This window comes from Akebia trifoliata, chromosome 3, assembly GCF_017979445.1.
Source record: "Akebia trifoliata isolate Shusen 1 chromosome 3, ASM1797944v1, whole genome shotgun sequence".
NCBI classification, from domain to species: Eukaryota; Viridiplantae; Streptophyta; class Magnoliopsida; order Ranunculales; family Lardizabalaceae; genus Akebia; species Akebia trifoliata.
This window is the reverse complement of record NC_141377.1, coordinates 47,292,478-47,305,746: the sequence shown is the minus strand read 5'-3', so window position 1 is coordinate 47,305,746 and position 13,269 is coordinate 47,292,478. Positions and strand designations below refer to the sequence as shown.

The 13,269-nt window shown below is 35.8% G+C and overlaps 1 protein-coding gene across 3 annotated transcripts; it reads right to left on the bottom strand.

The window, feature by feature from the left end:
• Positions 1 to 2,776: 2,776 nt before the first annotated feature.
• LOC147407467 (FMN-linked oxidoreductases superfamily protein) lies at positions 2,777 to 11,322 on the bottom strand. Of its 3 annotated transcripts, XM_086436051.1 has the most exons (11): positions 10,999 to 11,321; positions 8,975 to 9,091; positions 8,100 to 8,336; positions 7,170 to 7,428; positions 6,802 to 7,061; positions 5,614 to 5,886; positions 5,052 to 5,333; positions 4,766 to 4,886; positions 3,330 to 3,499; positions 3,094 to 3,235; positions 2,777 to 2,987 (listed from the first exon to the last, which is right to left on the bottom strand). In XM_086436051.1, the coding sequence occupies exons 1-10, from the start codon at positions 11,257 to 11,259 to the stop codon at positions 3,137 to 3,139; spliced, it is 2,079 nt and encodes a 692-aa protein (XP_086292177.1). In that variant the 5' UTR covers positions 11,260 to 11,321; the 3' UTR covers positions 2,777 to 2,987; positions 3,094 to 3,136. The 3 variants fall into 3 exon arrangements, with proteins under 3 accessions (XP_086292177.1, XP_086292176.1, XP_086292178.1); XM_086436050.1 differs by having other exon boundaries at positions 2,777 to 3,235; XM_086436052.1 differs by lacking the exons at positions 2,777 to 2,987; positions 3,094 to 3,235; positions 3,330 to 3,499 and having other exon boundaries at positions 4,834 to 4,955; positions 10,999 to 11,322.
• Between the last annotated feature and the right edge of the window lie 1,947 nt (positions 11,323 to 13,269).

Below are 13,269 nucleotides of genomic sequence, written 5' to 3'. Positions count from 1 at the left end.
ATGTTGAGGACTTTTCAAAAGCCAAGTCTACGTATCGACCATTTATCCATCACACGTGCAACATACACCAATGAATCTTGTTATGTATCTTAGTTTGCACCTAATGGGGTCACTTGGATACAAGAATATAAGGAAGAATAAAGCTCTGATTCCTCTAAAACATTTTCCCGTCTTTTCTTAATCGCATCTCAACTCTTTTTCTTTTTTTTTGCTAATAATAAAATGGTGCAAAAAAAATAAAATAGTTACTCAATCTGTACTTGGTTGACGTGGCAAGTGCATATAATTTGGGCACTTGCCATGTCAACTGAGTTTCGAGTCAGAATATCACTGACTCTTTTTTTCTTTTTTCTTTTTTCTTTTTCAAGTTCACTTGTACTATGGGAAATTTTGAATTTGTAATTGGCTCTTCACATTGGCAAAATTATATTTTAAATTATGAATATTACTTTTTTTAATTAGATGTAATAATATTTAATAAAAGTTACAATAAAAAAATTAACTCATTTACCTCATTTTTCACTCTTCTCAAAACTATTTTCTTCTTAAATTTTCAAAATCTCTTTTTGTTTATTAAGTAGGATTTGAAGTTAAAAAATAAAAATAAAAAACTAAAATATGGTAATCATAATGGAACGAATAGAGATTCGTTGTTTAAAAAGTAAAACTAGGTTGTTTGTTAAGTGAGAAATAATAATATGGGAATCATTTATATTGTACTCAAACCTTATAACCCTCACAGTTGGTGTTGGTTGCTAGTGCTCTTGGTGATTTGTTGTCTAACTTATACTCCAGCAAAAGAAAATGGATGGAATAGGGTTTTCAGCCCATTAGCTTTAAAGCCTGTGCAAAGTTGGTCATTTTACCATTTTCAGAAAGAAAAAGAATGATTCCATCTTCAACAGATTGTTAAGACGATCACATCATGAAAGATCCAATTCGATCTTTATGAGTCGTGGGAGTAGTTTATTTGGTTAATGATCCATATTCATTTTGTTCTTGTATTAAGAATCTAATCTCAAATTAAAGACCTTTCTTTAGTTTATTCGTTCGAGACCAAATTGGATCTGACATATGAAATTGTTATTTCAAGTTAGTTTATAACCATGATTTTTAAACTCGGTATCACGTCTCATCTCGTTCAGCTCCGACAACGACTTGACTAAGACGATGCGTCTTGTCCGAGTTATCTCGTTCGACACTGAGACAATGGTTTTTAATCAAATTAAAAAACTTGAAAATTTCAAAAATAATTTCTATTAAAAATTGAGCCTAAAAAATATATAAAATTTAAAAAATCAATTTGGGATGAAAGAATAGAGGGTTAAGGTTTTAACTCGATTAACTCGGACGAGATTTTGAAAATCTCGTTCGATATGTCCCATTTAACTCATGAGATAATCATTTTCTACGCTGTCTCGTTTGTTTCGCCCAAGATATTGAAAAATATCATTCGAAATGACTCATTTATCTCACGATACGTGGTCGTCTCAAAATACTTTGTGAGTTGATCTCGTTTAGCTTCGATACCGAGTTAACTGAGCGATACGTCTTGATCTTGGATGAGCTTAAAAATCATGTTTATAACTGCATTAAACTGGTGGACCTTTTTATATAAATGGATTAGTGTGAGATTAACTTTACAAAAATATGAATCTACTTTACTACAATCAACTACTGCTGTTCTCTCTTTTTACTCATATATTTCAAAATATACTATTAATAGTAAGCCACCGTACAATGAAATATTTTATTTACACATAAAATTATTACTTAGATTACATAAAAATCACTTATAATGTTTTTGGAAACTTTCTTTTTTCTTTTAACAAGGATAGAGTGGTTAAGGAAGATGTTGCCCATAACGCATGGTTGAATGGTTAAAGCGGGGGAATGCACACCGATTAAATTAAAGGAAACTTTATAAAACATTAGTAAGACCAACTATGTTTTATGGAGCCAAATGTTAGGTGGTCAAGAAGCACCATGTTAATTATTAAGAGAGGTACAAATCACGGTTCAAAATCTCATACCATTTCATATGAAACATTTTGATTTTTTCACAATCCGAGACAAAGCACACGTGAAGCTGAAACTTGGAATGTTTTCAGTGATTTCTTTGAAAAATCAGAAAAAATGAAGGAAAAGGGGGAGATTAGGAGGAGAGAGACAAGTCTCCAGATTCGCTCAGATCTGGATTGCCTATGTGCTCCTTGACTAAGGTCTTTTGTTAAAGACTTGTTTTAAAAGTCGAATGTTTTGGGACTGTTTCGATATCGTTTCGATTTTTGAAAAAATTGAAACGGCATTTTAAAACATGGTACAAATGAGATGGATGAGTTGAAAGACTTGGAAAGATAAAATTAAAAATGAATGCATAAAGGGAAATGCAATAGTTCCAATAGACGATAAAATGAGAGAAAATCGGCTGCAATAGTTTGGCATGCTCAATGAAAGCTGATTACAGCCCCAATTAAAGAAATACTTGAAGGTGAAGGTCCTAATGGAAAAAAGATCCAAAAAAAAAAACACGGACGTAGATTAGTGGAAGCATGTATGAACGCACTTTCAATGATAGACGACTTGGTTCAAAACCAAATGGAATGCAGGAAAAAAGAGAACATTGTTCATTTAGCCAACCCCAAATCTTGGGGATAACGCTTTGTTGTTGCCTAATGGTAGAAACTAGAATACTAGTATACCAAGTCCACTTTGATTGGAATCTACTTTGCGCCAACTATATAAGGTCGACAAATATAGAAATGTTCCAACAGCATTAACAAAATTTTCTTAGACATGGTAACAATACTGAGCTCGATTTAGTTCATTTAGCATAAATAAGGTTACATAAATAATTTTTTCTTTTTCAAAAAAAAACACTTAAGTGACAAATGCCATTTCATATCGCCACCAACTTGGCATACAATGGGTTAACTTAAGCCGGTTGTCGGAACAAAAATAAAAACCAAGTTAGCTTATACCATCACCTGTTTCAACCACCAAGGTTGAAAAGCTAGTCAGGCATGGGAACTCGGAAGACCAAAATTGGTTCAAATTGGTATGCAAAAAACATGAAAAATATATATGGTGCACCTGAATGAATCCACCAATTACAGAACCAGCAAATTGCTCAAGCTCAACCGTTTTCTGCTCTGTCATAGGCATTTGATTTATGTTTCGGTGCAAATGTAAATCCAGCAGGAACCTTGCCCAGCATCATCTCAGAGATCCTTACCTGAAAAAGGAAATGAAATTAAAATAAATAAACGCCTCATTTAGAAGTTAAAAATATGTTTTATGGTCCAACTAGGCTAGATGAAAGTACATACCCAGTCAGCTGCAGAATCAGAGGCCATTAGTGTCTCAAGGTCATCACGACCATGATAGCAGGGCGGACGCCAGTTCAGCCGTTGAGGGATAACGTCTAATAGACCGACAGGGATATATCTATAGGTGTAACTGAGCCATTCTAGCAAGAAATGCCTAGTTGTCTCCACTCCTGCAGATATATATAACATAAGCGAAATCCAGAACGCCATCCAGTCATCATTGTGTTCAGATTAGATCATACCCGTCAAAAGTACACCTTAGAAAGCTCACTTTGCTACTCATTAATGAAATGGAAGTCGAAAAACAGATAAAGAACAAAGAACAATTTACCTCTTAATTTAATGGAATGTGAATATGTTCTAGGACTTGCTCTACGTGGTAGCTAAGCTTGTTAAAGTTGGATTTTTTGCATGGCAAGGATGAAGAAATGACCTCTCATCAGGTTTAAGTCAAGATGGAAAATGAAGACACACCCAAATCATTGCCAATTTTTGTAGGTATAACAAAGATTTGGTGCTCCTGTTTCTCTCCCGGAATGAAGAGAACAGGCTCCTTCCCAGAAGTGAAGCTTGGATTGGAGACCAACATTAAGGGTACAAGTGCATATAGGTTCAGTTTGCATTTATGCACATGCAAGTATAGATGTTTTTAGAAGCATATCGTGAAGCCACTTAAAATAAATAAAAAATGGTGGCTATGCAAGTTTTTGATGAGATAGAAAGCATGACACTCAATGGACTAGGCAGGAAACGAAGAAAATAGACTCTACGAGGTTGATAAAGATGTGTCGACTGCTTCAACAGTCAGAAATCTCAAGGTTCCTTTTAAAAGTAAAATCCAAGGTTCTTTCATGATGGTATTTTAGATAAATAAGGTAATTTCAATCCACAGTTACAGTACCAGAGTTGTGTGGCATGTTGTATAACCATCCGTTTTATATGTGCTAGAAAGCTTCTAGCACAAAGGAGCTTCTAAAAAATATGCCTGATGTTTAATTTTTGGAGTTAGCTTCTTAGAGTAAGAAATCTGATATTTACGTTATGGGATAGCTTCTTGAATTACAAAGTCCGATGTTTAAGTAGCGGGTAGCTTCTTAAGTAGCATTCTCAAACAAGCAAACAATCAAACAAAAATCCATGATCCAATTTTCACTGGAAGATAAATAGAACCATAAGTATCTTGTTTGGAATCGGCTATAATATTAATGAGTAAACAATTAGCAAGTGTCTGTCCGGGAGACATACGAGTAGTTACGATTGACATGACCAAAGAAAGGTCACTTTATCAATTTATCGCACCAAATGGTAAGCTAAATGCTGCCATATGACCTTCATAAACCACAATGACCATAATGTCAATGAATGCAACTCTCTGAAGGTAAATATCTGTTGTGCAAAGATTAGTTACCTTCATTTAATGGAGGGCCAGGACGTACCTTTTGTATCAGAACCCCAATGTTCAAGGCCAAAATGGACAAAATCCTTTAAAATATTCAATCGTTCACCAGAAGAGATGTCCCAGTCCCTCTGTTCCTTGATTTCAGTAAATATCCAAGGCTGCACCGCACAAAGCTTATTATTCATGGGCAACTAATTCTTGACTTTAAGAACAAAAACTGCAAAAATCTAGTACCATAAAAGATGCTAACTCAGTACTAGATATAAACATATACAGAACACCTAAGCAAATTTAATGGTAAATTGAAGCTTCAGAAGGCTAACCTTAATCAGCGATCCTCGACCAATCATGCATGCAGAAAGCTTGGAGCAGTCAGATGTGTGCTTGTTCCAATCTAAGTATGAAAAAACATCCCCATTTCCCAGGACTTGTAATGTATCAGGGGACTTTCTTGCACATTGGTATATGAAATCCCAATCAGCAAGTTTGCTATAGCGCTGCTGACGTGACCGGCCATGTATTGTTATCGCATTGGCTCCCCAACCGTTAATATCTGCAATTAATGAGTCAACACGAGTTCTCCCTTCAAAATAACCTGTTCGTACCTGAGGCAAGTCAAAATGTAGTAACATATTAGGTTTAGAACAGAATGATAGGACCACATAACAGAAAAGTTTAAAACAAATGTGAAGGTAGATCAAACAAATTAGCATGTTAACTGTTTCAAACAATTAATATTTTTTTACAAATTACAAGAAAGTTTAAGAGAAAGAAGGGAGGACATGTTTCTACACAGAACCAAGTCATGTTAATCCCTGGGGTCATGCATAATATTCTTATTTGCAATTGTTTAGGACTAATATAAGTTCACAAAAAATTAAGTACCTTGATAGTAAGGGGTTTATCAACTGTGGCAGAAGCTGCCTGTATAATGTTCTTCATCCTCATAGGTTTAGTAAGAAGAGCAGATCCAGCACCTTTGTTCACAACAATATCGATTGGGCAACCCATATTTATGTCAATAAAGTCAACCTGGCATTCATGATCTATAAGTTCAACAGTACGTGCTACAGTATCTGGATATGCCCCACATATCTGTACACCAAACAGATCCTCGGATGAATGCCGTCTCAGTAGTGCCCATTCTGAAGCTTGCCCCTACTTCCATATTAAAATTGGAGTAAGAAAATGTCATAGTAAAATTTCAAAGGTATATATATGCATGTGTAACGCACATGATGCTCAAGTAATAACGCTGCTTAATTTTTTGTTTGTTTGTTTTGTTTCATTAAAAGAGATAATAAGAGTTTGTTCAGACAGACGTAGTAAAACAAATTCTATGAGGGGAATGCATACATGATGCAAGTGTTGCTCAAGTAATATCATTGCTTAGATTTTTTTTTTACTAATAGAGGTTTTGGAATTAATGAACTTTTTTTTAGATAAAAGAAATAAAAAATGCATTAGAGAAGCAAATGGGTAGGTAGTATAGCTATATTATTTTAGTACACATCATTGTTGGCCATAAAAACCGTGTTTCTAAGGATATATTATAGGAAACTTTTATATTAATGTAAATAACATTTTTATCTCTGAATGGAAAAAAATAAGTGAATATTGATGTAAAGTTCTCAGCAGAAGTTTTCTACTGTTACCATTTTATCATTATTAACCAGCTTACAGTTGGAAGTTTTATGCATTTTGAAAAAATTGAAAAAAAAAAAAAAAAAAACAGAAGTAATTATAGAGAGAGAGAGAGAGAGGGCATCGTTAGTCGCAATAAAGTAGATAGACAGTATTGCAAATTTAGGAAATGGTTACAAGGTGCCCTTCAAAAATTACTAAACTAGCCCACATAATTGTATTATAATGAGTTTCTTTTTAAAAGAAAAATAGTATCATCATGAGTTGATTGTGTAGGGGCATTTTTTGTGGAAAAAATCCAAAATATATATATACCTAAACTGTAAGCAATGATCATGAATGTATATTGAAACATTGATATTTACACATTTTGCCACAATCCTTGATGTAGCGATAGCTAAAATGAAGTGGCACAAATAATAAACAAACCTGCAAGAGATTTGTGCACATAGCCATTTCACCACATGTTATATCTGCCCCTAGCACTTTGCAAACCCTTCGAAAAGGAAGATTCCCAACAGTAGTCAAAGGTGCAAGATACAACTTCCCTCTGAAATCAATTAGCTTCTTTTCACGTGGGTGAAATTTCAGGCTTGTATCAGCTTCTGGGGGGGAAGTATCAGTTGATGTGATTTCTACTTCAGTATGTGTGCAGTTTTTCTCGAAACCTTTTTCTAGGGAACCCAATCCTGTTTGAATATGGAAAATGCAGGCAAGTTAAGTAAAGCTCAGTTGAACAACAACAATTAATATACCCATTAAACAGATCCGACTGAAAAAAGAAAAAAAAATTAAACCATTATCCATTTCAGTGGGGTAACACTTTTCATCAGATGGACTTTTTGCCTTCTTCAAGGGTCGAGGGTTATCAGTCGTAACTGCATCGTCCACAAGCCCATTTTCCACTGGTACTTCAGGAAAGCACCCTTCTCTGTCAACAGAATCACAAACCACTTCACTCCCATTATTTTCAAGAGAAGCACAAGACCCATCCAGGGTAGCTTGATCACCTTCCTCTCCTTTAACCTGAAGCTCTTTTGGCGGCTTTGATTTATCCTGCCCCAGTAACTCAAAATCAATAATAATATACAACTGAAACAACGGACGACCAACACACATGGATCCTTGGGAGTTAGGACAACTCCAACAGAAGAAAAATCAGATTTTAAAAAGAGTGGGGTTTTCTTGTAGTGTTCGAAAATCTCCATGCCTAAATTAAAAAAGAAACCCAGTGGTATGGCCCAGAAGCCCGGCTGGCTTCTTTAGAAATTCGTGATGAAACATGTGCTACATAAACACTTTCTGAAAAAACATTATATAAGGGTCTCCCACCAAGATACAGTTCCTTTCGAGAAAAAAAAAAAAAAAAAAAGATTTTTGATGATAGATTGAACAAGCTCATTCACGTCTGACGTCTTTTTAAGTTCCAATTCTACACTTCGGACAATTAGCGGAGGGATTCATTTTCAGAATTGCCGGAGTACATCACATGGTAAACAGTGGTATTTTGATGAAGAAACCAAAACCACAAACAAAGTTTAACAAAACATGCTGGGTTGAAGAATTAGAATACTTGATATACCTTAGAAAGTATGTAAGAGAGCTTTCTCCGGATGAATTATAGTAACAGCAGATTGCTCTAAAGAAATGGATTTCAAAACCAGACAATCAAAAGAGAAGATATGTAAATTTAAGTGATTTTGTTGTATTATAAGATCTGATCATACCAAAAGGCCGAGGAGTTTAAGCTGAACATTGGCCCTGGGAAAGCTCATTTTATTCTTCCATAAAAGCTTTTGGATGTCTTTGTTCAGTCCATTGACTTCAGAGGTCTTCTTTTGAACATCAGAGGACACCACAAGGCTGTCACCTTTATGTGTATTTGAAAATCTACAGGCCAACCCATAAGGGCATGGTCCTTCAAGACTGAGAAAAGGGCAATTTCCCTCTATGTCAGCTGGTTTCTGCATTTTGGAAAGTAGAAACATTCAAAAAGTTTAAAAATTAAAATATATGTTCAAGTCCAACGTACTCATCAATATATATATATATAGAGAGAGAGATATATATAGGGAAGCGTTTGGAGGCCCAAAAGAGAGCCAAACATTTTTCAAAATAGGGGTTAGATGTTTCAGAATGGGCTGATTTTTTGTGAGGATGATCTCTATGGTGAGGAGTGATCACCCTCATCAAAACTCAGGCTCATTCCGAAACTTCTAACCCTAGTTTACAAATTGAAGGATCGTGGACCGTCCGATCTTTGTAAACCACTTTTGATGGGGTTAGAAGTTTCGAAATGGGCTGATTTTTTGAGAGGATGATCTCCTCATCATAGAGATCATCATCACAAAAAATCAACCCATTCCAAAACTTCTAATCCATACATTGAAAAAATGTTCGGCAAAATGTTTGACTCTCTTTAGGTCCTCCGATCGCCACCCATACATACATATATATATATATATATATATATATATATATATATATATATATATATATATATATATATATATATATATATATATGTATGTATGTATGTATGTATGAGAAGTCCATTCTATAGCAAGGCACATGCACAAAACGGTTGTGAATAGAACAGTACCTGAGCCTTAAAGGCTTCCAAGTCATGGCTGAAACGGCAATTAGAACCATAACGACATGAACTGACATTCCCAAACTTTGCTACCTCAGGACATATGTGCAGTGCAGACTTTTGTTCCTGCAATATTTTGGAGCAATTTTCTTGATTAAGAAATGTGAACAAATTTTTTTTATGAATTATGATTAGTATAAAAATTACATAGTCTGGTAAAATTAGCAAACAATAATAATAATAGTAGTAACAACAACTAATAAAGGTAACATAAAGCAAGCCATTAGAAGTCATGTGACTGCTAATCAGCAGTGTGATCAAGGAGCACATAGTCTAAATACTCGGTGCATGGGACTACATACCATTTTTTTTACTAACTCAACCCACCTCATTTTTTGCCTTCCTTATGCACTTTTGTAGTTTTTGAATCATACCAAAGTCGTCATTCACACCGGTTCTATCAATGGACTTCATTTGCACATGTCGAAACCATCTTAGTCAACTTTCCTTCCAATTTATCTCCTATTGAAGCTATTCCTAGAAAGTCATCTTTCAATTTACTTTTCCTAGTCTTACAACTCTTCATTTCAACATCCTCATCTTTTACAGGGTCATTCTATGAACACATTTCTTGATGTCCCACCCTCAGCTCCAAATAGCATAGGTGGGCTTTTCGATGTCTTAGAAAAAAATTCATTTAATTTCATCGGTACAATTGCTAACATAATATACCAAAAATGCCTCCATTATAGTTAACAAATACTAATTATATGGATCACATCCTCACTGATCTCCCTATAACAATTTTAATCAATCAAGGATTTGTGACTCCAAATTACTGTTATCTTTGCAATTCGAATGGTGAAAGTGTGGATCGCATTTTGATGCATTGTCAACTATCTTATTCCATTTGGTCCCACTTCTTTAGTCTTTTCAAACTTTTCAATGTGTTCACAAATTCGTTGTTATCTTTATTTCAAAGTTAGGATTGCTCCTTGTTCATTGGGAGAAAGAAAACTCTTTGGAGGTTTCTTCCTTTCGCTATTACTTGGGAATTATGGTTGGAAAGGAATAGGAGATCTTTGAAGGGGTGACTTCTTCGGTTCGAGATTTGATTTTCAGTGCCTTGGGTTTGATGTAATTTTTGTGTAAGTTATGTCCGTGGTTTAAGGGTGTATTTTTTGAGGACTTCTTCTTTAGATCGGACTCTCTTTGTAGCTGTTAGCTTTCCTTGTGGATGATCACCTCAACCGCCGGTTGTATTTGCTTTTCTCTCCTCTTAATATATTTATAATTACCAAAAAAAAAAAAATCCCTATAACAAAAGTAATTTATTTGGTTGATTTGTTTATTCATTCATATTATCAGGTCCTAGCTTGTAGCTTCAAGGCAACATAAACCCATATTTTGTATTTGTCTTACAAACATAGTTTTAAATCTCGTCCGAGACCAAGATGACTCATCAGAGTTGTCTCGGTATCATCCACCAACGAGAGGCATTGACAAGTCATCTCAAAGACATGGTTTGTTCTAAAAGGCATTTTTTTATATCTCGTCTGAGAGGATTCAAATAAATTGGATACCTCGTCCAAGATGGACTGGGTCTCATTCATGGATGAGACGAAAAGTCAAAACTAGTTTTAAAACCATGCTTACAAAATTCAAACAATAAATCGTGAAAGGCGAATCCCAGGAAGGATTTACGTATCCTGAAAATGTGAGGACGAGCAATTCAACCTTCGAGTAGATATTTTCTCTACAATCAAACACACCCTTTAGGATTTTTTTTTTGGTCGCCGATCTTAATAAGAGATAATAGATAACATCGAGCTTCAATGTATTCAAATCTTTTTGTTTTTATTTTTTGCCATAAAAACCCAATAAACGTGGAGCATCCAAACAGGCCTTTAACAAGTTTAAGAGATCAGCAGAGATAAAACTATTAAAGGAACAAATTCATGTATTATCTATGAACAATGTGAGGTTTCTCAATCAACCAAACCAAACTGAGCAAAAGATTGTGAAGAACGGACCTGTTGACGTTCTCTCTTCAACTGCCTCTTCGATTTCTTCTCTTTGGATACGTTCGTATAATTGGGATTCTTGTCTGCAACTCCTCCATCGTTGGAGACGTTAGAGCAGGGCCTGAGAGGTGGAGGTCGAAGGTACTCTCTCTTTACTGGAGCTATTGATTTGGCAACGAGTTCTTCTGGTTTTAATGGAACTTCGAGTGGCTTCGAAGACCTTAAGTCTTCCGAGACCTTCACTTCGACCTCTGTTGGAGCTCCATCCATGGCGGAAGTAAACCTCTGGAGTTGAGTTGGAGTTCCAACCCTCTAAGTGCGTTTTTGTTTTCGTTCACACTTTAGGGCATCTTTGGCGTTTCAACGAGACTCGGACGATTCATCTCAGACTCGAAGGTCACCAAGCGATGTTTTTTGTGAATCGACCACCTCACTGGTTCGTACAAAAATCGGTGCAACTCGGCGGACACCGAAGGATCACAAATACAGCATAAAATGGGTCGGACTTCGACTCGAATCCGAATGATCCGAAAATTACATTTGGCATATTTGGATTCCTTGAGTTGATAAAATCGAAAAAAAAAAGGGTTGAATATTGTGGAAGAATAAAATCTACAACCACAAGAGAAGGCCTAAGGGGTCGGAGGTAAGCTTCAAGGTTCTCATGGTCCGGTTGCTCCCATTCTCGAATCCAGATAGGTCGGGTGCGTTTTAAGAGAATAACTACCTAAGAGGGTAAAGCGTGCAAATCCCTGTATTCTTGGGATATGAGCACAAGATCTTAGGAAAATTCCTAATTTTAAGGGATTGAACGTTTACTTTTTCAAGAAGAGAAAGGAAATAAGAGCTCTATAAATAAGGGAGGAAAAGATCCAAAAGGGGGGGAGTTTTTCTGTTTATTCTTTTTCAGAATCTAACTTTGGCATCGGAGCTTCTTCCTCTTTTCAGGGATAAGCCGGAGCAAAGGAAGAACTATCGGTGTGCGACCCTGGATCCTGGGCCATAATCAAGCTCGGTTGATATTAGGAAGTTGCGAAAAAGACTTCTACAAATATCATTTGATGTTCGTTGGCGAATATATATTATTTTAAAAATTTTCAAAATATATATATATATATTCCAACTTGTCTACAACATGAATTCTTATAAATAAATAAATAAATCATATTTGGAGCTGGAGCTGGGAGGAGCAATGGTGGGTGTTGGGGTAGAGCATGGTGAGCAATGCTTGGTGCCTGAGCTGCCATGTCCATTGTCTTCTTCTTCCTCTTTTCCTTCCCTGTTTCTGCAACAAAAAGAGTAGAAGAATCTAAATAAAAAAAAAACAGGCAAATATTAGATGTTGTCATAAGAGGACACGAAAGCCAAAAACTGATGATGAGTTAGGAACGTGTAATTACCTTGGAAAGTCTAGGGAACCTTAAACCCCTCGCAAGAGACATTAAGGCCAAACTCTCATTCCACATATGATAAGGGGTATTTGTGCCAACCCTTATAAGAGCTGGGGAGATTTTGCACCAAGGTTTGTCCAACAAACTTTGAGGACATAGAGTAGTGCCTTAGGTTGTGGGAGTTGGCCTCTAAGTTGTACTTAGAGAGGAAATCACAGGGAGTCACCCCCATTTCCTCTACCTTATTGATTAATCAATAAAGCTTTTCGGTTATCTAGCCTAGAGTCCTATTTATTTTACTAAGAACCTCCCTAAGGAAGTGAGAGATTGGCAAGTGAGGGGCAACCTAAATTTGACATGCATAGATCATTATCTCCCATTGACAATGTTTGTCATGGTCATTACAAACCCTGATTGACACAAATTGAGGTATTGTGGAGTTTAACTACGTTAATGGCCATTGGAAGTAAATTAGGAGGGTATGAGGAGAAAGGTTACAACAAAGCGAATGAAAGTTTTTCAAGGCTTGAAAAACTCATAAATTCGTGCGATGAAAAAGATAGTAGAAGAATTTGAAAATTCTTTAAGTCCTCGATTCATAGTTTGAGAGGAGAGAGAAAGCATACACCCCCTCGTTCATGCCTGAAAACCCAACCATTGTAGCCCTATCATTTAATAAGGCACGTAGTGAGAAACATGTAATGTTGTGATTCAACTCGTCTCATCTCAACTGCCTAAATTTTGAAATGGTAACTCATTAATGAGAAGAGACATAAAGTAATGGATGTCATGATTAGGGTTAAAGAGTTGCGCACCAAGAATGACACTAGTTTAGAAGTGAAAATATTTTTCGAGATGATTGTTGGACTTAACGTCTTCTCAAAAGGGA

What these genes read in the sequence shown, in the direction of transcription:
- LOC147407467 (XM_086436050.1), bottom strand. Translation starts at nt 11,259, where the DNA reads ATGGATGGAGCTCCAACAGAGGTCGAAGTGAAGGTCTCGGAAGACTTA. An exon ending in TGTGCACAAATCTCTTGCAG is followed by an intron (nt 5,887 to 6,801) that starts GTTTGTTTATTA and finishes ATATGGAAGTAG; the next exon opens with GGGCAAGCTTCAGAATGGGC. An exon ending in CTGATTCTGCAGCTGACTGG is followed by an intron (nt 3,236 to 3,329) that starts GTATGTACTTTC and finishes TTCCTTTTTCAG; the next exon opens with GTAAGGATCTCTGAGATGAT.